This window comes from Vanacampus margaritifer, chromosome 16, assembly GCF_051991255.1.
Source record: "Vanacampus margaritifer isolate UIUO_Vmar chromosome 16, RoL_Vmar_1.0, whole genome shotgun sequence".
NCBI classification, from domain to species: Eukaryota; Metazoa; Chordata; class Actinopteri; order Syngnathiformes; family Syngnathidae; genus Vanacampus; species Vanacampus margaritifer.
Window position 1 is genome coordinate 9729669 of NC_135447.1, and position 25307 is coordinate 9754975.

The 25307-nt window shown below is 40.8% G+C and overlaps 2 protein-coding genes across 3 annotated transcripts; both read left to right on the forward strand.

Annotated features, from left to right (window-relative positions):
- The first annotated feature begins 748 nt into the window (after window positions 1-748).
- Window positions 749-6695, forward strand: b4galt4 (UDP-Gal:betaGlcNAc beta 1,4- galactosyltransferase, polypeptide 4). 2 transcript variants are annotated; one of them, XM_077547604.1, is made up of 7 exons: window positions 749-1201; window positions 2287-2715; window positions 3253-3485; window positions 4568-4755; window positions 4888-5010; window positions 5096-5200; window positions 5281-6695. In XM_077547604.1, the coding sequence occupies exons 2-7, from the start codon at window positions 2454-2456 to the stop codon at window positions 5408-5410; spliced, it is 1041 nt and encodes a 346-aa protein (XP_077403730.1). In that variant the 5' UTR covers window positions 749-1201; window positions 2287-2453; the 3' UTR covers window positions 5411-6695. The 2 variants fall into 2 exon arrangements, with proteins under 2 accessions (XP_077403730.1, XP_077403731.1); XM_077547605.1 differs by having other exon boundaries at window positions 749-1028.
- A 2974-nt stretch (window positions 6696-9669) lies between these two features.
- Window positions 9670-24300, forward strand: arhgap31 (Rho GTPase activating protein 31). The gene is made up of 12 exons (XM_077546256.1): window positions 9670-10025; window positions 12947-13049; window positions 13153-13297; window positions 16047-16129; window positions 16204-16311; window positions 16407-16549; window positions 16681-16885; window positions 16958-17079; window positions 17535-17591; window positions 17671-18321; window positions 19802-19944; window positions 20586-24300. The coding sequence occupies exons 1-12, from the start codon at window positions 9926-9928 to the stop codon at window positions 22545-22547; spliced, it is 3822 nt and encodes a 1273-aa protein (XP_077402382.1). The 5' UTR covers window positions 9670-9925; the 3' UTR covers window positions 22548-24300.
- Window positions 24301-25307: the final 1007 nt, after the last annotated feature.

A 25307-nucleotide genomic window follows, 5' to 3' on the forward strand; every position in this document is an offset into this window, starting at 1 on the left:
GAGAATGACACGCTGAGATTTTCAGGATCAGGGTTGACCCTCAACAGGCTGAGAAGCAGCTGGACAACTAAAGACCCACCAAACAACAAATGGATGTCCAGCTGAGACCAGCATGATGTGCACATTTGATCTGCAGTGTGACTATGACACTGAAAAGACATATCTGTTTGTCTCAGGCATTACAAATTGTAATAATAGTGTTTAACTAATGGTTAGCTGGTAAAACGGCCAACTATATGACAAGATATTGATAAAATGACTTCTGATGACATTCTGAGTCAATCAGTTCTTGAGGAAGACTTTTATTTTGAATATAATATAAGTACCACACTGTAATATCCATTTGAAAAGTTGGTTAATTAGTATAATCGATATTTTTAGACAATCTGATAATCACAATGCAAACTAAATATACTAGAGAAGTACATTATATTTACGACAGGAATAAAACACTAAACTATATAATTTAAATTTTAATGGAATGGATAGGCGTCATCTTGGTCTTATTAAAATGTAAACAATGACGAAGAGGACTGTAAATATGTATTGGTCAATTCACGCATTTTAAAAAAACTGTTGTTAATTTGGTGGTGCACTGGGCATGCGCATTCAAAATGTTGGAGGTCAAGTTAAATTCACTTACGAATGTAATATTACATTTTAAATTCATCCTGAAATTTCACAGTAAAAGCCGGATGTGCTTTTGTTATGAGAGCCCCCTGCCGGATGTGCATGTATTTGCGTTGACTTTACAGCCATCAACAGGGGAGTGACATGCTACACAGCCTTGGAAGTGGCAACAAAAACTGTGGTCAATATCAAAACAAAGATCTCTCTGCTTTCACCGAAACGAGAAGATGCTTTAACGTTCCACGAGCTGTCCTTTACAACAGGCGTGCACATTTTTCTGCTGACGTAGGGAGAAGCCACCGAGGAGGTAACAACCCGTAACGGAGATAACGACGTGTGGATTGTGTGCAAACATGGAGAGAATCCGGGTGGAGGAGGACGTGTCGCCTTTGTGAAAGGTGTCCAGTTGTACTTGTGTCTCTTCTCTTGACATGATTACAAATGAAATGTTATGTACTATAGTGGATATTGTACTATAATGGGATGCTCGTGGAGCTAGCAAATGCTAGCGCAACTTGTCCCGAAAAGAAGATGACTTCGAGGAAAAACAAGCATCATTAGGTCATTTGAAGTAAGTATTTCTGAGAATACAAAATTATAGAGAATTATTTTTTAAAAAAAATTGCATTTTGTTTGTTTACGTTAATGTTAGGATTGTTAATGTGCAGCTTCACGTTATCAATTTGTTTACTAATTAACTGGCAACGGAAGTCTCTTGCATTCTTGTTTACGCCTTTTCAATTTATATTTTGGATACTAATCGATACGTACTAATCGATATAATAAATATTGACATAGTATGATAAAAATGTTTTCCTGTAAAGGGAATTTTTGTTTTTCTTATTTAATGAAACTACGTCTTAAGATATTACGTCATTTCATATGGCCGCCACATGTTCATCAGTTCCTTTTTTTTTAACAAAAGAAAATCCCACCTTCTGTTTTTAATTCATTTTGGGCTTAGTGGCTAGCATGTCAGCCCCACAGTTCTGAGGTTCTGAGTTCAAATCCTGGCCTTTGTAGAGTTTGTTCTCCACATTTCTGCATGCACTTTGACTCATTTTGACATTTCAAATACACGGAAAGTTAAATGAAGGTGTGAGTATAAATGGTTGTTTGCCTGCAATCCCAATGAAGCTATAGAAAATGAATAAATGGAGATCTCATGCAAGTGTACCTAATTAAGTGTCTAGTGAGTTTTTAGTTACATTTATGGCGAGTAAGAATGAGGACAAACCGTATAGAAAATGGATGGCTAATAGACAGTAAGCCAGTATAGACAATTCAAACAATTCTGCAATATGATACCAAGCAGTTGTTAACATTCACATGACCCCGTTAGCAGTGTCGCTAAACTAATGGCGCCAAACACAAAGGAAAATATCTCAGGATACTGAACCTGCAATTTACATGACACCGATTCCAACTGAGTGAAGTGTAATTGCTATTTTTTGAAAGATTATATCGGTCATGGTGTAGTTAATACTTTAGCTTAATGCTAACAAACTAGAAAATGCCACACAGGCGCTAAAAAGAGTATCGGTTGCGATGGTATAACCTTTGAAACATTTAATTGTCATTACTGTATATTTTAGGACAATATTATCTAGTGTTATTTTTCTGTGCACTAACATCTGATCTCTCACTCTTTCACAGTTGATATCGATTCATCATCTTCTGGCTCCAATCACGAATGTTAACGCCAATATGGAACCACACGGCGGAAACTGTAAAGCAGCGACGCGCTTCACTGTCACGTGCTGACTGCTCCTGACTAAAGGACACATTTTAAAATAGTAAAGCCAAAACATCGTCACACAGCCATGGCCTTTTGTTCGTCCGCGTGCAAGATGTTGCGCAGGGTCAAGTACGTGTTCCTGCTGCTTCTCTCTCTGTCCGTGCTGGCGTGGATTTCCATGTTCTACGGCGGGAGCGTCAAATCTGCGTTGGTCCCCTCGGCGGCAACGCAGCCTCTCATTCAAGGAGAGAGTACGCAAGATGTGGCAAACTCGGGGACATTGGCGGTGGTTCGCTTATTTACACCAACGCCAATCGAAGAATGTCCTAAGGTGTCGCCGCTGCTACGTGAGTGAACGCCCACATTTGATGTATTGTCTTTGCAAACATAGAATTCTTGTAACAGATCACCTGCAGTGTTGGAGCTCATTATATTGTGCAGATGGTACCTACTGAAACAGGGCCCTAAATCTCAGGCAGTCTCCCTGGGTGGATGACTTCAATATTATGAATGGTCATTAGTAGGCCATATTTGTAAAAGGTAGAGCTGCTGTATGTCAGCTGTTCCTGACAAGTGACAAAATAAATATAGTAAAACAAAGATGGAGGATTGTTTGGCAGACTTCGATGTAAGAGAGGCCAATCGTCAATGTAATATTATTGCTTCAACCTTAACGATTTTAATGTTTATTGTAGTTATTCTTGTATTACACCATGTTAAAAATTGATATGGCTGGTCGTTGATTTGGATAAAGTGGAACAAAAAGCTCAATGAAAAGCAAAACGTGCAAACGGACATGGAGACGTCTCACTCTCAAGTGTATTTTCTATCAAAAAATCTTTGTGAAATGTACACCCTTCGGGGTGCAAATTCTGATTCCGCAGAAGGAGCGGTGAAGCTGAACTTTGAGCCCTCTCTGAACCTGAAGGAGGTTGAGGAAGAGAACAAGCGAGTGTCTGAAGGCCAGTATCGGCCTTTGTCCTGCACGGCCAGACACAGTGTGGCCATCCTCATTCCCCATCGCAACCGAGAGCGACACCTCCTCTACCTGCTGCACCACCTGCATCCCTTCCTGCAGAGGCAGCAGCTCCACTATGCAGTTTATGTCATCCAACAGGTACCGTCAACGCTGACATAATGGATGTGTAGTTTGAGCATTCTTGTTATAGTGTTCTATGGGCGAGTATTAGGGCCCGTAAAGAAGAAGAAAAAATAAGGTTGGCAGGATTCTCACTTTAAAATCCGAACTCTGAGAATAAAGTCAGAATTTTGACAATTTTGATGACACTTATTTTTGGACTACAACCCGCTACTTTTTTCCCTTGCATTCGACCCTGCAGCTAATACAAAGGTGCGGCTTATCCATCAGATCACAAGGGGGTGCATTATAAAGGAAGCGCAAGAGCATCAGGCAGAACAAACCAAACCAAGTGAGCCCAAATGCAGTAGGAGAGACAGAACGCGAGCGAGACAATTTGTGCCCTCATTATGGAAAAGAAAAAAGCGGGAACCCGGAGTGGGAACATTAAAACACCTGCGGCTTATAGTCGGGTGCGGCTTATATGTGTAACTAACTCGAGTATTCCGCAAATTTAGCTAGCGCGACTTATGGTCAGGTGCGCCTTATAGTCCAGAAATTACTGTATTCTCAGAATTGTTACTTTATTCTCAGAAAATCAAAATTCCGATGTTATTCTCACTGTGAATTTTTAGTCAAAATTCTGAAAATAGTCATAATTTTCTGAACTCTGAGACTATTTGGAATTCTGAGAATAAAATCAGAATTCTTACTTTGAAATTAGAATTCTGAGAATTTTCGCGTTGAAATGAGAATTCCGAAAATTACTTTGAATAAAGTCTGAATTAATTTCACACTTTAAAGTGAGAATTCACAGAAAGACAAAATTCACAGAATTCTGACTTTAAAGTGAGGATCTTGAAAATTCAGACTATTCTCATAAGTCTCCCTTTATTCTTAGAAAGTCAGAATTCTGACTTTATTTAAAGTCAGAATTATGGGAATAGTCAAAATTTTCAGAATTCGGAGAATATTCGGAAATCTGACAATAAAGACTAAAGTGAGAATAAAGTCAGAATTCTGAGTTAAAAGTGAGAATCCTGCTAACCTTTTTTCCCCCTTCTTCTTCACTGGCCCTGCCGCCTTCTGTAGTATTCTAATGTCACTGTCTCTACTAAAAGGCTGGTGATGCCACTTTCAACCGTGCCAAATTACTGAACGTGGGATACTTGGAGGCGCTTAAAGATTACAGTTGGGACTGCTTCATTTTCCACGATGTGGACCTGGTTCCTGAAAATGATCACAATCTCTACATCTGTGATACGCAACCCAAACACCTGGTTGTTGGCCGGAATGCCACCGGATACAAGTAAGTTCCTGGAAAAAGACTCATTTCCTGCATGCCTGCGTAAAACAGCCCACTCTGGTCTGATATTAGTAAATGATTGGAAATGCTCTGCCACAAACTACTCCTAGTCTAAATGTGTGTTCCCTCCATCAGGTTGCGTTACAAAGGATACTTTGGAGGAGTCACGGCTATGAGCAGAGAGCAGTTCCGTAAAGTGAATGGATTTGCAAACACCTACTGGGGTTGGGGTGGAGAAGACGACGACCTACGCATCAGGTGAGAGAGGAAACAAGTTCTGAAAAGCATTTTTAAGATAAAAACTGCTTCAGAGGCTCTTAATGTCTTGCATGTGTACTCTTAGGGTGGAGCTACAGAAAATGAAGATTGTGCGGCCACCAGCCGCCATCGCCCGCTACACGATGGTGTTCCACAAACGGGACAGCGGGAATGAGGTCAACAAAGACAGGTCGGTCATTTGTCATGGTCGTGTTCTGGCAACTATTTTTAGTTTTCCTGAATTGATTTTTTTTCCCCCTCCCGATCTAGGATGAAGCTGTTAAGACGAACAACGCTAGTTTGGAGAAAAGATGGACTGAACAGCTGCAAATATCAGACATTATCAGTGGAGAGGCTGCCGGTCTACGTCAACGTGACCGTAGACATCAGAAAGCCGTAGAACTGACGTTTCAAATAAGTTCTGCTCACTGTTAAACACACATTTGAAGCAGCTGAAGCGCAAGTTCGAATCTGCAATATCCATTTCTTGATCTCAAACTGACTTCTCTGCGGCAACAAAAGTGAATGTTGAGCTTTATTGTTCCAACTTGCATTCGCTTGATCTCATGTTCTGCCCATGCAGGACTCCGGACTGTGTTGGGTTAAAAGTCCTGAATGTGATTCGATGCATTTATTTTTCTTGACTAGATTGCACTTTTTCCATTTACATATTATACTTTTGAAGTACACATTGCTCAACATATCTATGACCAAATGTTTAGCTGAACTTAAATTGGGGTCTCAAAACGTTAAGTAGCAAAAAGTGAACACTCGACTGACAAAGACAAAGTCTTGATATGATTGCAAGACTGAATAGAACATTACAGTAATTATGTTCGTTAAAAGTAGCTTCAAATGTATAGATAGTTTATTTTTAGATTCAATATAATTTATAGATTACATCGAATACTTTATACTCAGCTTTGGGGCGTGCCCTTAGAAATTGATAACTTTCAGAGTATTATTTGCATGTTATTCAAGAAATGTTTGTTTTGCAATACAAATGTACTTGAAGGATGCAATAAGATGGGCCGTTTCCCCAAAAAAGGGGGTGCAAAGTGTCCTTACAGGATTTGTGTGAGACAACGAATCTCTGGCTCTCAGATAAAAGATGAGCTTGGTAACATGAAAATAGTCAATGATATTCCTTGACTGCCTTTTCTAGAAGTTAATTTTGTGCTGCCATGTTCATAAGACTCAAAGATGGAATTGTGTGTTTTATTTTTTTGGGGGAAAGGGCCTTCAGTTCTTGGTTTGCAGAAAAATTTAGTGGGTGGTGGCTCAATATAACCTTAACTGTCTAAATGTGACCAATGACAATAAGCTCTCATTATCCAGTATAAGTAGTAAACTGCATGATGATTAGTCATGAGACTTGAGATGCACGTATCAATTTCATTATATCTTATAAGGGATAAGCGGACCTCATGTGTGTGACAATTTCTGTTTTGTGTCCACATGACCATCACAACTTGACTGGAACTTTCTGATGATTTCAGACACATTGCCAATCCCGACAGACCAATGTTGCTACATATGTTTTTTGTCTTTGAATGTGATTCATTATACAACACAATTCATTAAGTGTCATTTTGTGTGTGTGTGTGTTTTTTTTTTTAGTGGTGCTGAGTTTGGGAAAATACTAGGGGGGAAATGTCTAATAAACAATTATTTTCATATCGTGACTTGATCTTATGTGTTGTCATTCTATGGCAAATTCAACCACAAGTAACGTCGTTGAAATAAATAAAAATAATAGCTTGAAATGATTCTTCTGATTGCAGTGTATAGATCTGGCCACTGGGAGGCAGAAGTAACAAGATTTCCTGTCCTGTAAATAGGCAACATTCGCATTACCTGCTGTTTAGTTTACCAGTAGTTAGCGCAGCAGAATGAAAGTAGAAAAATATGACAAATAGCCCAATGATCGAATCAGATATATTTGCTATGGCAGAACTTTTGGTGTAAAAAACAAACAAAATGTCCCTGAGTGTCCACTGTAGAGCTTATGTTTGCAAATGAGATGTTATCATCATAGAGGAACCAGAGGAAAAGCAGTTCATCAATCTTTCCTGGAGTTTTATCTTTCTGGCTTTTCCAGGGTGTCATGATTGGCACTTGGAGCACAGATAAGCAAATAATCACTAACACAAAGAAATGCTTCTTGCACTCTTAGAATCTTGTTGCTGCGAAGTTAGACTGTCTGTAGTAGTCTTCACATCATCACAAGAATAGTTGCACATAGTTTTCACTCCCTCATATGTATCAGAAGCTAAATTTTAAAGCCATAAAATGTGCAGTGAAGGCTGCTTGTTATTCAAATCCAATGACCTCTCGGCTATTTTTTATTTTCTTTAAAAGGGGCAAAGAGAGAGCGGGATGTCTGAGGCTTTGTATGGACAAAATGATGTCATGTCCTCTTCCTATGGTGCAGAAAGAAGCTTTGTCTTCCAGAGGCCAGGCCTGGTCATCAAGCTCACATGTGACACACTCTCAAGCACATTTTATACAACGGCGGTGTTGACGCCATTGTTGCCCAATGTGTGCTATGCGTATAATGACATCTAGCAAGCCGTAGAGACATATTTAAGAAAATGGCCGCTTTTACTGAATAATAATTATTGAGTATATTATTTTTCGTAGGTATCAGCAAATCGAATGTTATATTTAAAGGTGGGGTCTTAAGTTTTGCCCGTTTGTGTAAACAAAGAATTCAAAACAGACTCCTCCCTTGGCTCAATTCAACTCATATTCAAAGCAATTGGTATTTGGAACATGAAGCATCTCCAAGACGTCAGCCCAATTTGTTCGTTTTAAAGTCAGCAGTCTCGACAAATAACTATAATTTTTTATCACATTTATTATTGCTAAATTGCATCATAGTAACTCCTTTGCAAACTTTATGTAAATTAAAGCATTAACAACCATGTTTTTACATCAATTGTATTTAAAATTGTAATGCCTCTGAACATAGTATTTAATGCTTTTTAAAGCTATTTCAGGCCTCAATTTTAGCCAAATTCAGTTAATGACCTCGAATGCTTTTTAATGACCCGCGTAAACCCCGTGTTTAGTGTTTTAGTCGTGTCAGTAGAAGATGAACATCAGTAGAGCAGCCGGCAGAAGTGTTGGTTGTGTTAATCCATGTTTAGCGCTGCTACCAGCAGAGAGTTACAATTTCTGTTTTTGTTCCATTGTCCTTAACTTGATAGGACTCTCAGGAGCATTTTTTTGTGGGGGGGAGAAAGGGGCTTTTATTCGGACTGATTTAGAGCATTTGAGTCCATTTGTTTTCGATATTTGACAAGAAGGGGCACTGAGTTTAGCTTCTCATGCTAGTTGCTCGTTAGCTAGCCACCGACAGGCTAGCTGCATTTGATTACTTGTGATTAAAAGGTAGTGTTTTATTTGTGTGTTGTTTTACATCAGTTCTTGATTTAATGTTTGTAAGTCCTCAAAATGTTCTGACAGATAGAAACACAGAATAACGCAAAATGTCTCAATTTATGACCAAGAAATAGGGGATAAAAGGATCAACCCTGTTTGATTTATTAACTGACTGATTGGTTATAGTATATCAATTTACAGATCTGGTGATCATTTTTATAGGAAAGCTTTACCGTTTGCTGAGCTCAAGTGGCCACACAAATAGATGAGTAAAGGCTCCACAATAGTCTGATGATGTTTTCATGGATTTTCTGCTTCACTTGTCATCATATTGCACTTTGAAATCCAATTGAGTAAATCATTGCGGCCCGTGGACCCATCTGAGTGAATGTACTGCGATTGGAAAGCAGGTCTTAAGATATGACTTTTTGGAAAGGTTAAGTACACCGCGGAGAGATTTCGAACCTCAAGATATGGAATTTGGGGTTGCGGGTGTGTAATTTTCCCTGTAAAACCACTTAGTCTGGGAATACAAGGAGTCAATCGTGACAAGCAGTGAGTACGCCACAATGCAGTGATGACATCCACTTGAGATGCCTGGAAGAAAGCGTTTAGCTGAATTTAGCTGGGAGTCCGGACCGGTTGGTCCAAGATGAAATGCATGTAACAAGAACCATGTGTCCATCTCCTAACCCTAACACCCCCTCCACCCCACCTCCCATTTCCCATCTGCCCTTCAAGCCCTCACTCACTCCAGTCACCTCCCACTTCCCTCCTTCCTTCAGAACCCCTCTGTTTTTGTTTTCCAGCCTGGACGCTTTGCACAGGAAATTGTATACACTGGGAGCATTCAGGAAGGCAGAGGGCAGCCATCCCGTCGAAATGTGGGGAACGTGAAGGGAAAATATAGTTGAGAAATGAGGGAATTAGGGAATCTCCACATTTCTTCAAAACCGTGCCACATCACAGCCTCAAATTCAAACACAGAACTCAAACATCTCGTAGGGAAATCGGATTATAAATAGAACCTTCTTGAGATGATTGGCCTCCCTTGTATTGTTTGTTGCTGGCTACAGAGGAGCCAGTGAGTGAGGAGGCTGTGGAATGAAGGAAAAGAGGAGGAGATAGAAAAGAGCACAGAGGACTGGCCAGTAGAAGGGAGAGAAAAAAATCCCAACAACAGGAAACAGAGCGATTCTAATGCTGTTTCTGCAAGTCCTTCACAGATAAAGCGGCTGGTTGCCACGTCCAGCAAACCAAAAGTGTCACTCGGTCATTCCTGTGAAGCAATGCTACCCCAAAAATTCCAAAGTTTAAACAAGTGACGTCACTTCTGCCCTCAGCCTCCAGTCGTCGTGCGCTTCCACAAAATGTGAGCGGATGCAGCACATTTGGGAGAAGATTGCCGGGGACTTCTACGCGGCTGCTTTTTGATCCGCAAGCTCACCCCCCTCGCTCGGGGTCATATGGATTCATCGTATACGTTTACAAGGAGCTGCTAATCAACGGAACCGTTAACTGGAACCACATGAAGAAAAAAGGGACCAAGCAGAAGTCAAAGACGAAAGGAAGTGAAAATGCGTTCGGCTGTGACTTGACGGAACATCTCCAGAACTCAGGACAGGATGGTAACACCTTGATTTTCTTCTCATTCAAACAGAATGAACAAATAATTGTGTCGGACCACTAAAATTTAGGATGGTATACTACAATACGATACATTTGTAGCATAGTAGTAATGGGACACGTAAACCGAATACCATAAAAGACAAAAGTAAACAACTTACTAGTGCGTTTTGTTCAAAATATATTCAAACATTTGACATTTACATGCCATTCATTCACCTTTTGCCCCGTGTCACTGCTCATTTGTGAAGTTTGGGTGTGGCTGCATCTCATTTTTTTGGATTCAATTGCTTCCAGTGACGGAGAGTCCCTGAGACTCGCCGTCTGGGCTTCGCTGCTGCCGACAGGAAACTAGCAGAGACACAAAGAACAAGACGGTCAATTTACTCATACATAGCACCTTTGCTGTTGATATCATTATTTTTTTAAACTACCAATTAAGGTTTTGGGGAGTAACATGTTATGTAAAAGAGGGGGAAAGAAAACTTTGAATGTAATTTTAATATGCAGTGGTTGAGGGGGTGCATTTTCACAATGTGAGGCGGAGCATTCAGTCCAGGAAGTGAGGGAGGGGGTACGGTGACACTGCCGTCAACCTCTGTCATAGATATGGGTAGACACTAAAAAAAAAAAAAACATTAAAAAAAATATACATATATTTTTTTTTATTATTTTAACATTTATTTATTTTTAAAGTCGATACTGAGCAACAAAATGAATAAATCCCTCTAATAACAAGATTAGTAAGGGAAAAAATAAAAAATAAAATAAAAAAAGATTAGTAAGACCTTCAAGGTTGGGTATCTTGAGAAAAATAAAAAGTTAGTTGACCACTTGCTAATTCAGGCGCGATCTGTTGTATCCATTCAAAAGGCAAAAGAAAAAAGAATAGCATTGTAAGATTGTGAAGCATATGCTAGCATGCTAAACCAAGAACTAATTCATGCTGGGTAAAGGGAAATATATTAAAAATGGATAAACAAGGGACCGTTATGGTGAAAAAAGTTCATCCTTAGAATTTGCTTGATCATCATTTTTTTCCTCTACACACTTCTCTAAAAGGTATCATGAGAACCAGTTGTTTAGTTGTTGCGTAATCCTGCTCGTAGGAGGTACAAAGTAATACATAACTAAATTGTGAGACTACATTTTACTCAGACAATGAGTACAAATAGTATGTACCCACAATCAAGCTCATTTTCTTAATAATAATAATACGTTCTATGCGGCCCCAATAGTCTAAACATGGCATTCTGATTAATATTGCTTTGGAGGAATATCAATTAAGCAGAGCTGTTTTTATCCACCTCAGTGGGCGGCCATTTTGCCACATGCTATCAACTTAAAAGGACGTTACATTTGCTCAGGCCTCACGTAACGACCAATCATGACTCGCCTGTCTTCTGAAGCTGAGCCCTGATTGGTCATTACCTGAACCCTGAGCAAATGTGATGTCCTTTTCAAAATGGCCTCTCCTTGAGATGGAAAAAAAAACGGCTGGATTTTGCTGCTCAATACATTTTCCACAAACGCATTCAACTACTCAATAAAGACTCACAAACTACTGTACAAAACATACCACTTTGGATATGTACTTTATCTGTGCAAAACCTAAATGTAGAGTAAAAAAGGTATTCTCAAAAAAAAAGGTGTCAGTTGTAGGCTACTTTACTGTGCAAGTCTTCACCAATAGCTTGTTTTGATGACCTTTTCCAACAACCACCATATTGACATTAAAACAGCTAATGCAACACATTAGGTTAGTACATGCCCAAATACCAAACTATGAGATGTGGTAAAAAAAAAAAAAAGACAATCACGTGTTGGTAAACTTCCCACATTGAGTCGTCAATGAAATTATTCAGCCGTCAGAATTGTGACCGTATCACACATCATCCACCGTGAACCAGGAAGTAGCGTGATAGCGGGGGAAAAAAGGAAATAAGACTCCACATTTTTGCTAACAGTTCCATGGTGGAGGTCTGCACGCTACTGAAATTGTTATTCAGTAAAAGGTCATTACAGCATTGCTGACACAACAAATCAAATGTTGGCCTACAATCCACATGACATTTTAATACAATAGGCAGTGGTGTAAATGTGTAATTTCATAAATGCTGATAAAATGCTGTTAATTTGGTCAACAACGTTCTGTATGTAATATGTCATCTATACAAATGTCCCAACATTATGTAGTCAAGCTGGCATCCACACAAACAATTCCCTCACCCGGCTTCAAGATGTAATTTTATAAAAGCTGGGAAAAACCTGCTTGGGCCTTCCAGTAAAGACAACTGAAAATGCACATTTAAAGCAAATCGAGACAAATATAGCCTGAGCAGCAGCTAAAAGTGTCCCTGTGTTGACGTCTGGGTGAAAAGACAGAGGACATAAATCAGGGCAGCGACACTGGTCATCATCCAGTTTTTCACCGCAGGCACGCAACCTACAGCCGGAGATGAGGGAAGCCGAAGCACGTCTAAAAATAGCTCATAAACTATCTTCGCAGTAAGATACGTGCACGTGAGGGCGTAGTTCAAAGTTAGACTAGTCAACGCAATGATTTCATTTCGAAAAACAAAGGCAAAGGTAAGTTGAGATTGAAATGTTCCAACTAAGTCAGCCAAGCTGAAGGTGATGCACTTAGAAGCGAAGAAAGTCATGTCGGCCGTGTCGGTAGCCGTTTTCTATTAGAGGAAATGTCGTAAGTAATACCCGCTACAAGGGCTGGGTGTGTCAACCTTCCTCTGAAACAAACAAACCATTTTTAACTTCCTGTCAAAGGCCACCTACAATCAGGAACCCGAAAGGAGAGAAAACAAGCCCGTACCATTAAAGGCAACATGAGTTTGACCATCACGTTGCCACATTTAAAATGACGCGACCAGATATGACTAACGTCAAAACTATTTCTACACTTAAGTGCCTCAGGTTCTACAGAAATGTGCAGAGTTCATCGAGAAGCACGGGATTGTGCATGGGATCTACAGGTTGTCAGGGGTCACCTCAAACATCCAGCGACTCAGGTACGTCGCTTTTGACATCTACAACAGATGACTTGAACAGTCAATCCTACCGCGTCATTTATCAGCTGTGTGTGTGTGTGTGTGTGTGTGTGTGTGCGTGCAGACAGGAATTCAGCGCTGAGGCGTGCCCTGACCTTACAAAGGAAGTGTACCTCCAGGACATCCACTGTGTGGGTTCCTTATGCAAGCTCTACTTCAGGGAGCTACCAAATCCGCTGCTCACATATGAGCTATATAGCAAGTTCACGGTAAGTCGGCCGCTCATGCAGGATGAACAAAGAAGTGATGGGAATTTCGTCTTTTTCCTCTTCTATTGCTTCAATTTAGTACCAAATTGTGTCTAAAATGAACATGTCTAACGCGGGTTGCTTGTGGAGCCTGCCAATATCGCGTGCTTAGTGTACTGCATGTCTGAAACCTCCCACTTCCCCCTTCTGCTTAGTGTGGAAGCTGACGCCGCCACACATCTTGACAAATCACAAGCAGCCTTAACAACAAGGCCACAAATAAAAATAAATGCTCAGAATCACTAGCCAGCTCTCAGAACCGGAATGTTAATGAGATTAAGTGTATTAACTCTTTCACTGCCATGGACGTTAAAAGACGTCAAGTAAAAACCTACGGAGGGCCGCCAATGACGTTAAAAGACGTCATCCAATTTTTTTTTTTTTTTTAAACGGGTGGAGGAAAGCCTTGGCCAGCTGTGGTGAAAGTTTCAAGCAGATCTAGTTAGCCTAATGACTATTTTTGGCCCCTAGATGGCAGCAATGACTCTCTTTTGACAAGATTGGGTAGGCGTCAGTAGAAGACGTGAGGCGGAGCTAGATGGCTGAAGAAGCGAACAATGGCGACCGGTTGCAAGCAGCTCACACTTGGGAATTTTTTTCAAAGACGAAAGGCATCGACCAACGCTAAAGAGCACATTGATGACGACGATGATCATCATCGATGATGATGATGGTGACTCCGAGTTTGACGCCGAAGTTGGAAGCGCTGACGCGGCGGCTATGACGACGTCATAAAGGTTCACGGGCTAGCGATGCTAATACCGGAAAACGCGGAGCACAACCGAGCACGCTCAGGCGGACGTTCAATCGGACGACGAAGAGTGCCCCGAGTCCAATGCATATTCATCGGAGTAGTGGGTACAGTCTGCTACTTGCTATTCTCCGGGAAAAAAAGCCGTCAAGAAAGTGTAACGTCTGCACGCGAAACGGACAATCGAAGTGAAACGTATCTGTTGTGCAAATCCTGCTCCTTCTCCTTGCACGCAGGGCAGTGTTACACAAAGAAAAACTGTATTTGAAGCATCCACATAATTGTAAATAGTACCACAGTTGCACACATTTGTAAATAGTTTGCGAAATTGTTTTGTCAAATTGTTACACTGTTGAATGGAAATAAACGTATTTTGCAATCCAAAAACACTTTTTCATTGTTGGTGGTGGTGTATTACAGAAGTAAAGCACTATTTAGGTGTTTGTGGCATCATTCATGGACAAAAAGAAGTGTAGAATTCACTAGAGTGCATGAAATAACATCGTTTCACAAAAAGCTCTTTTTCTCCGCTTTTTGTTTCAAAACAGAGCATTTCGGTGAAACCAACCATTTTCTATTGTTGATTACTGAAGAACGGAATAAGGTAGAAACAAACTTTTTTTTCTGATGAAAGATGATCTGAAGTTCAATCTTTCATTTGGTAGTATGTGTGTTTCCATAGTCCAAACACAACATTTTCTGTGGACCTTGAAAGATCATTCAAAATGCTTAAATCGGCTGGCACTGGCGACATCCCATTTCTGAAAACGTCTGGCAGTGAAAGAGTTAATAGTAGGGATGGATGAATACTGATACCAGGTATCGGTATCTTATTTTAAGATTTCAGGTAGTCGTAGAGGCTGCCGATACCAGCCCCTGATACTTAAGCCAATTTATTTTATTTTTTTAATCCAACATGAGACATCGGCGAATCCTCTGCGTCAGAAAGAAACGCCTGTTCACATTTTTTGGTCATTGTGTTAAATGAAATTATATACAGTGTGCCCTCATTTTCCGCTGGGATTAGGTTCTAAAAAATACCCGCTAATAAATGAAATCCGCGAAGTAGCTTTTTATTTTACATTTATTATAAATGTTTTAAGGCTCTAAAACATTCTCAATGTTAAAACCTTCATAAATGTTACAAAATACCGGTAGGTACATTATTGTAAAAAAAAATAAAATAAAATGCATGCAAAATTTAACTTGAAAAAAAAAAAAAACGCGAAAAGTTACCCACGTTATTGCGAGGGAACGCTGTACATCAAAAGTACAAGAGGTATCGGTGGTCGGCATCAGTGAGTACTGAAGGAGTGAATAACCCGTACCATATTGGTCTGAAAAATAAAAATAAATGGGATCTCGTCCAATGTTTCTGTATCGGAACAAAACTACCTCAAACCCCTTCTAACCTGCAACAGTGCTTGTGAGCCATGTGCTCTTATCCATGTATTGTGGCCTCTCAACAAAATCTTGAAATGTTCCCAAAATGGGGCCACCAACTCCAAATTCTGAAGTGTGCCAATACTTTTGTCGCTATCTCACGTTTCCAGATCTGTGTTTTGTGTGATTCGTCATTTGAAGGTGATTTTCAACTTCCCCTCCATCCCCAATAACCTTCCTGGAAGCTTTTAGGGTATATAACCGTCATCCTGTGTTTTATTTTTCCCAATTTTTTTTTCTTGGAACTTTGCCACCAGATTTGCTGCCAGACACATTTGAGACTGTAAAAAAAGCAATTTATATCCGTCGCACATGACGGACAAATCTAGAAAATGTGTTCAGGCCTCAGTCCCATCATTTTCGAGCGCACATGCTCTGGCACAGGTTTGTTGACGTTCACGCGAGCGTCCAGGTCCCGCTGGGAGGGAGTTGACTTTGTTCGCACAAGCTCAGGAATTCGGTTCATATTCCAAATAAAGCAGCGAGGGGAATAAAAACATGACATTTATTTGACAGGAAGTGGCCTCGGTGTGCGGAGATCATGAAAGACTTCTACACATTCAGAAGACGGTTAAGCAACTGCCGAGCCCTCACTTCAGGTGAACTGCAGCACTTCATGCCGTTTCATACTTGATTGAAGTCTTCGCATTGAGTGTTTTTCAACTGCCTTTAGGACTCTGGAGTACCTGACGAAGCATTTGGCCCGCCTCGCCACTTTGAGCGCCCAGACAAACATGCACACACGCAATCTGGCCTTAGTTTGGGCTCCTAATCTTTTAAGGTGAGTTTGGCTCATGCATAATAAGGAACAAATCAGCAACAATCGGCCCTTTTTCATTTTTTCAGCAAGACCAAATGTGTGATTTATTTCCACAGATCCAAAACAATTGAGGCCGCATCTGGTAATGGAGACATGGCTTTCCAGGAGGTGCGAATACAACAGTCGGTGGTGGAGTTCATTCTAAATCACACAGAGCAGATCTTTAACGGCGACTCTGTGCAAATCAAACCCAAAGAAGGTATAAAAATTGTCTAATTCACCTTGGGCGGTGCGTGCCATCACCAATCATACGAGTCACTTGTGTGTGTGATCTAATGCCAACGAACCCTGAAAAGGTTAGCAAAAACATGAGATATGGTTCTTCAACAGGGCCCGGTTTGCTGTGCGGGGAGAAGTACGCCACGCTCCCGATTAGCGGTCAGTGCGGACCGATGAAACTGATGAGCCTGGAAGAAGCCCAAGCCCGCTCCTTGAGTCCAAATCATCCGGTGCATAAAGAACGCCAACGTGAGAACAGTCTGCCCGACGCCAGCACGGCCACGCTCTACCACACCGTCATCGACTTGGACAGCAAGTAGGTCGCAGTTCACCGAGTGGACAATCGGTGTGCGGAATCAAGTTAGGTTGACGACTCCTTTTCTTTTAGGAGAAAGCTTTCTGGGAAATCTAAAAAATGGAAATCCATCTTCAACTTGGGACGGTCTGTGGACTCCAAAGGAAAGCTGAGCCGGAATGGAAGTGTGTTCATTAGAGCTCCGGGGTTATCAGGCAAGTAAACCTGTGACTGGAACAGCAAGATGGACTGTTTGTCAGTGACAGGAAAACAATTTTCTTGTTTAACCAGCAGGAACTCCCGCCAAGTAATTCTTGTTGAGAAATGAGCATGTTACTGTGTGAAATCAGTCTCATGACAGCCATTATGGAGTTACAGAAGATTTTCTTACACAATAGCCCTTTTGGTTTTGGACATCTACAGCAGTAAAGTAGAGGGGCCTGAATTGATTGCGCCATCTGGTGGATGCTGCTAAGTAATGCAATCCACTGTACCTCCATTTGTTGGAGATATGAACACAACTCTCTCATTGATACAAACATTAATTTGATCAAATTCCACATGGTAATCCAATTTATCACCGTATCCATACACAGCAAATTTGAGATAGAAATGTATTTAGTGTGTCCTGTTTTGCTCTGTGTCTGATAATAATGCATTTTGCCTTCAGAAAAAGCATCTCTTCGACCATCCAGAAGCATGGAGTCGCTGTGCTCCTTGCCAACAGGTAAAGTCATTGCCAAGTAAAACGATATGTGCAAGTCTCAAAAAGAATCATTTTTTGCTCCGCCTCCTGTCGTTTCCAGATGATGACAGAACTGGAACGAGTCAATCCAGTGGACAAGGCGGCATTTTTGTTCCAGATGTCAAATCAAGAACGCTGGGATCCGATTCGCTTTATGACTTGAGTGAGCACGAGCAAAACTGGGATTTTAAGGGGAATAAATCTGGCGGAGCAACAGGCGGTTGGAACGCCGGCTTGAGCCAAAAGGGTCAAGGGTCATCAGGCGCTTCGGCAACTCCTCAAAGAACACTGCCGGAGCAGCTGAAGGTGTTCAAGGGAGATGACCCGAGTGGCTACAAACCCACATCGCCTAAAAACAGGAGGATGTTGTACTCGGGTTCCACCTACAACAGCACCTCGCGACCTTCCTTCCCGGGAAGCTTCTTCCCACTGGAGTCGTCGCCGAGGCATCAACGCAGAGCCGTCAACATATCGGAGCCTTTCGCTGTGTCGGTACCTCTGCGTGTGTCGGCCGTTATCAGCTCCAACAGCACGCCGTGCAGGGGGCTGGCCAAGGACAGAATGGCTGCGGCGACGCTGAAACCCTGCAGAGAAACCTCCGAGCAGAGCAGTGGTGGGAAAAGCAACAACTGTCCTCAAGTGGATTCTGACAAGAAAGACGGAGCAGAGAAGAAAAAAGCATCGGAGCTGGCCTCAAGTGTTACGTCAGAGGGTAAGAGCTGCCTTTTGGAACTCTTTTTAAAATGCAGGTTGCTTAACCACTACAATCTGTTCCAAATCCAGTCATTCCTTTTCTTTATTCCTTCATAACCCTTAACAGATGTGTCAGCTAAATCGCACAAAAGATGTATTTCAAACCCAAATGACAAACTATGAGTTTCTTTTTTTTCTGGAGAGCTCAGTATTGTTCATTCGGTAATTTTACCGATTTGACATGTCATCATCATTGCGCTCTCTCTTTTTATTATTATTATTATTTTTAATTTTGTATTTTTTTAATTTTGTATTTTTTTAATGTTGTATTTTTTTTATTTTGTATTTTTTTAATTTTGTATTTTTTTTTAAATTTTGTATTTTTTTTATTTTGTATGTGGGTGTGTACGTGTATGTGCATGTGCGTGTGTGCGTGCGTGCGAGTGTGTATTCATTAGTTCACCTAAAACCTATTAAAAAAATCCCATACCGTTCACTTAAACCGAACACTTCAGAACCCAGCCAGAGCCGTGACCCTTAACAGGGGTCAGATGTGTCAGCTAAATCCCAGTGTCACAAAAGATGTATTTCAAACCCAAATGACAAACTATGAGTTTCTTTTTTTTCTTCTTTTTTTTTTCTGGAGAGCTCAGTATTGTTCATTTGGTAATTTTACCGATTTGACATGTCATGACCATCATTGCTCTCTCTCTCTTTTTATTTAAAAAAAAAAATTCAAATGTTTTTAATTTTAATTTTGTATTTTTTTTATTTTGCATGTGGGTGTGTATGTGTATGTGAATGTGTATGTGCATGTGCGTGTGTGCGTGCGTGTGAGTGTGTATTCATTAGTTCACCTAAAACCTATTTAAAAAATCCCATACCGTTCACTTAAACCGAACACTTCAGAACCCAGCCAGAGCCGTGACCGTTAACGTCTTTTAACGTTTTTGGCGGCACTCATTTGGATTTTACTAAACGTTATTAATCGTTTTTGGCGGTCAAAGAGTTAACAGGGGTCAGATGTGCCAGCTAAATTTCAGTGTCACAAAAGATGTATTTTAAACCCAAATGACAAACTATGAGTTTCAATGTGGGCCAGACGGTCATCCAGCACGTCAACAAAGAGATCTTGCGATGTTTTCTTTGTTATGCATGTGAGAAGAGGCAAGAGCTGTGACGGGACAACCCGTGACTGCTTCACCATGACAACACGCCAGTCAGTTCCTGATCTGGCTACTTTCCCAAACTCAAGGGGACCCGTTATGAAGACGTGGAGGACATCATGATGGCTGTGATGATGGAACTGTGGAGGATCCTGGAATACTGCGTGCATGAAGACGTAGCACTATCAAATTTTGTAGTCTGGATTTGAAATATCTCTTTTGTGACACCACTTTTAGGTCTTTTCTGAAACAGCTTGTATGCTACTGTCATATTTGCTAGCATAGGTTAGCAACTGCAGACTACCACTATCTTTTTAAATGGTTTGTTCTCAGATTCAAGCAAAGAAGTGGTCGAGGGAGCCAGCGAAGTGAAGAGTGATACTCCAGTGGAAGAGCTTTCAGTTGTGAGAGAAGGCACCACAACAACACAAATGACTGGGCAGCAACTGGACAGCCAAAAAAACACTGCTCAACAGGTCAATCCTCTTTTTGTTAGAATTGCTTACAAAAGTCTCAAGCTAACTCATTCCGTGTCATTGACAGCTATCGACGTCAAAAATCTATTTTAACTGGGCTGTTAGTGAATGACTTAACCCTGGAGAACCCACGGGGTCAAATTTGGCCCCTATAAATTCTGCTACTCAAATAACAAAGACTTGTTTTGTTTTTTTACAAATTTAACTTCAAAAGTCCAGAGTGCCACTTCTGACCCCTGCATGGGGCCATCTAGTGGATGAATATTGCACTAACATGAGCCAGAGTTGTGGTGACAAGATGGCTAAAATGCAACAAATAAAACCAAAAAATTATATTGTTCAATGTAGCTGTGTATTTGATTGATTATTTTCTTAAATTCTAAATAGTTTACTGACAGTTTTTGTTATTCAGATTTTTCAAAATGATACCCCTAAATCCCAAAGGGTCAAATTTCACCTTAATCCTAAATTAGGGAATAAATTGAAAAAAAAAAACATTGAAAAAACATATATTTTGGTGTTCAGTGAACTTATAGCAGTCATTTAATGTATAATTCATAATTTTCCAAAGAAGAAAAGGGTTCTTGGGTTCTCCAGGGTTAAACAAGTATTTATTTATTTGTCGCTTCTTTTTAATCCAGGATAAGGATTTACGAAATGCAGACGAGCTTTGGCATGACGTCCGCCAAGAGCTGAAAATAACCGAAGCTGAAACTGACCAGCTGGATAAGGCTGAGGATTCCATTTTACCTTCCGAAAACAAGAGGTTAACCTTGGATGTCAAGTCGAAAAGAAGTCGCAGCTCTCCATCACTGTCCATGTTCTGCAACGACCAGACTTCGAATTCCTCTCTCGATTATCATCCCAACCCCTCCAAGGCTGAATCAACAAAGAAGCAGCCTTCAGAGTCAGACATCCCGTTTTCTCTCTATAAAAATGATGTTTGGGTCAATGAGAACAGAAAAATGGTCAGCCCCGCTCTGGATGAAACGGATAAGAAAGAGCGGCAGATGTCTCCAAAAATTCCGCCTTTGAACAAAGACGCAGCTCATATCGAACAGTGCCAACTTTCTTTAAAGGAAAGTGTAGGTGAAGTTAAAGCTCCGGCGATAGTCGGAGGCTCCTCGGCAGCATCCAACGGCCAAAGACAATCTGAGGAACACGAAAGTCCTGAAGGAGAGCAAAACATGTCATGTGAAGGAGAGAAAATTCCTGACGTTATTTCAAGGTTTTCTGTCTGTTTGGAGGAAAGGCCCAATTCTCTGGACCTGCCAATCCATGAGGATGATGAAGGATGTGCAGGAAATTCTGAGGAACTGGACCTGGTGGAATCATGGGAGGACCTCAGCTCCAACAAGCAGTGGGTCACCAGTCCACTGCACTCCCCTGACGTGGAGCAATTGTTCAAACAAGAATCGTTGTCCAGCTCACAAGAGGTAACTTTGAACTCGGATGAGGAACGGACCTTATTTCAGTCATGCGCTAGCAAACCGTCAAAAAGATCATCTCTGGCTAAGACCTTGTCAGGAAGCATTCCTCAAACCACCAGCAGCAAAAGTGAAACTAAATTGACCCACTTGCCTGCTGTCAACACCAGCAACGGAACGCAAGCTCCAGCCGGGAAATGCGGCGCAAAAAAACAGAAACCATCACAACACTTTTACCGACAGATGTCATACGATTCCGCAGGGTCCGAGAAACGGGAAGAATGCAACCTTTCCAAGCACAGGCCGTACTCCCTTAATTTGGACTTGGGGCCTCGATGCATTCGGGACATTTCCAATCAGCAAAGCCGTCCTGCATGCGAGCTTTCCTCCTGTTCGAGGAGTTTGTCCGGGACTGTAAACGGCGGGCTCCTCTCCGACTTGGACTTGTTCCTGAACGATCGGCAGGCGCCTTTGCGGCGAAACTCCGCCCCAGTCAGCGTGTCGTCGGTGCGGACCGCCTTCATGATAAAGACATGCCAGGCTAAAGCCGTGCCTGTCGTACCGCCCAAGGTGCAGTATAGTCAGATACCTCACTCCAGGAGAGATGGCGACCTTGAGAGCGGGAAGGAGCAAGACCAGGAATGTCCGAAAACCAGTACGGAGAAAAGCCACGCTGCAGCTCTCCCAGCGATGTCCGATCTGAAGGAGGAATTAGAGAATAAAGAACCCGTGCCCAAACACCCGTCCCAGCCAAAAGTTGAGAAACAAGCTGAGAACGCGAGGACCAGCACGACAGAACTTCCAGTCATCACCAGGCGGCATCCACCAAGTCTTGAAGTCTTTGTTGACTGTCCCAAAGCCAACAGAGCAAACCTTTTACAAAGGCCGTCTTTTCGGAACCGGCAGAGACCTCAGAGTCTGATACTGTTCAGTCCGCCTTTCCCCATAATGGATTACCCTCCGTCGGGCGACGACAGCAAGCTTCTGTCATCCATCAAGAGCCTGAATGAGGACGAGTCAGCGGTGAAAGAGACTTCGGGAGAGGGGATTGCTCTCCAAAATAAAATGACGATTCCAAAAAGTGGTCAGAGACTAGAAACCTCAACCAGCTGCTTTTATCAGCCACAGAGGAGATCGATGATATTTGATAGCAGGAACCACCGACAGATAGAGTAATCATACAGACTGGCTGGATGTAAATAACTTTCTGAGACACGGAGGACATGTACAGTATGAAGCATTTTGTTAAATTAAGACTTCTCACTACTTTCATGAAATATTTAAGAGAAATACTGTATTGTTCATTTCGGAGATCTATCTGCGAATCACATATACAACGTTTTTTTTGTTTGTTTTTTGACCCCGTGTGTGGTGCTTAAGTCACTTTATCACAAACAAATGCTTTTGAGAACATATGACTGACAATCAGCTTTTGATAATCCATCATTTAGCTGCAGAATTGACTCTTATTTTATACTTGAAAACCAATGAAAGTTAGTTTGACTGGAGATAGTTTTCTACATAGCTCATAAACGCTAGCTACGACCTGTTGAGTTTCTCTTAGCGAAAAAAAAAAAAAAAAAAAAAACAGAGTTCTTGTATGTCCAGCTGAACTGTAACAATTCCGAAAGAGTGTTTTGCATTTATGAGCACATTTTCTATATGTCACAAACCCAATTTCCACTAAGCAATAAAGTTCGTTTCAATTTGATGGATCGAGATTGGAACAGTACCACTTAGTGAAGACCTTCGAACACATTAGAACAGAGGTGTCCAAACTACGGCCCAAGGGGCCATTTGTGTCCCGCCATCCTTATTTTAGCAGCCCACAGCATACACCAAAAATGACATCTGCTCCTAATAACTTTGTTTAACATATTATAGAGCTTTTCTATGTATGCAAATGAGATATTTACAATTAAACAAGTAACAACATTTCTCTTCATAACACTATGGTGAATAAATATAATTCATTTTTACAAGCAAAAAATCTGCTCTGTGCCAAGGTCCAAATTGTGAAAATATCACATGAATTATTTTTTTCTTGAAAAGTGGCCAACTTACGACAGAATGCTCCTGTTTTTTATTCTAGAAAGTTGTTCATGTAGCAGTTTTTCCAATAACATCAACATTAATATATAAACAATATGCAATTGCTTGATTTTGTTGTGCTGGATAAATTAAAGTAGACACATTTGAAAGTGTCCCTTACATCCTTCAATTTTTCTGTATGTGGAGCCTGGGAGGAAAAAAGTTTGGACACCAAAATTCATCCTGCAACATTTTCATATTTTCTTACATCAAGTGAAAAAAAAAATCCTCGAACATTGCGGCTTCTGGATCAAAGGAAGTGTTTAAAAGCTGATAATGACGCTGTTTAACAGTTGACCTGCGCTAGCTACGATGGTTTGTAGGACGTCTACTGCTGAAGATGTGTCTGTTGGTGACGTGGCGTAAACTTTAAACATGAGCAAATAAATATAACGTAGTTAGCTTTTGACTGTGATTAATATGATATTTAAAAGGAAATACATTTTTCTGATATAAAGACTGTACATCAGATAATAATTTTAATCCATAAGAACCTTTTTGTGCGCCTTTATTTCTGCATATTTTTGCTTTTTTTTTTTTTATCTGACAAAGATGCTTTGTGAGGAGAAGCAGAGGAAACCGATACAGCCTATGAGACATATCCTGGAGTTGCTACCCTGGAGGTTGACTTGTGCATACTGACTGTATCAACATGGATACGTCCACCGAAAGCATCTATAAAATTTCGTTTTATTTGATCTAACTGTGTTATGTGTTTCGTATTGTTACCCAAAATGTCTTCTACGTAATGTGACGACCATTTTTATTTCTTTGTTTAGTCCTCGTTTGGAAAGTTTTGCTACAACAAAGATGACAATAAAGAGTTCTTTAAATTAAATGTTTTGCTTGTTTGATTTCTTTCATTACAGAGGAGAAATTCAAAGCAAGGGATGACGAGGTGTTGGCAATTTTCACATTCCGCATAAATTATGTACAGTATTTTTACACTGTATTCAGTTTAAAAAAAAAAGTCCATCTAACTAATATTAACATTGTTTATTTATGGACTGTCTGTTCCTTCGGGGTATTGTGCGTGGAGAGAGGCCAAATAATATGCTGTGCTTATAAAACAGTGTTTGAGGGGCCCCTGAATCACATGGTCCCCTTTGAGAGACCTGAGGCATTTACACATAAGTGGGTTGTTTGTGTCCTAGAAAAACACTCTTGCCTTTCACATATTTCCAACATGTTGGTACAAAAAAAAAAAAGACTGTAGTGAAAATATGAGGCAACATTACTCATTAAGTGTTTAGGTGGTACATGGTCTTGGTGCTTTAGTAGTCAATATGCACACATTGTATATATAAACAGAGTATATTAAAACAATATTATGGATATTGTGGTTTTGGAGATAACTGTGGGCAGTTTAGGAAACAATCAGTGATACAACTTTACTTTTCATTGCAAGAGCATGGTTTAGTTACAGTTTCATTGCTGGTTTATAGTTGCAAATCGTGTCTTTTTTAGCATTAAAAACAAAAGATCCCCCACCCCACCCCACCCCACCCCACCTCCCAGCAATTGTGAACTTCAATGAGAGAACGAACCGAAGTTGGTCTTTTCTTTACCAGCAGATGACGCTCATGCGTCAAACTGCAGGAGACCACGCGGTGCACTCCAGCTGGACGCACAGCAACAAACACAGCAAGTTTGAGTGTGCATGTTGCAGGTGCACTAAAGTAACTCGGCGTGGAACTCAATAAACAGGCGGGAAATGAAATGTGTCCACATTTTCTCTTTTAAAAACGCTATCAAACAGCAGCATTTTCGTGCGTAAAAATCTGTTGTTGTTGTTTTGTTTTTTTTTTACGTGTATGCAGTTTCTTTTAAACAACATCACGATAT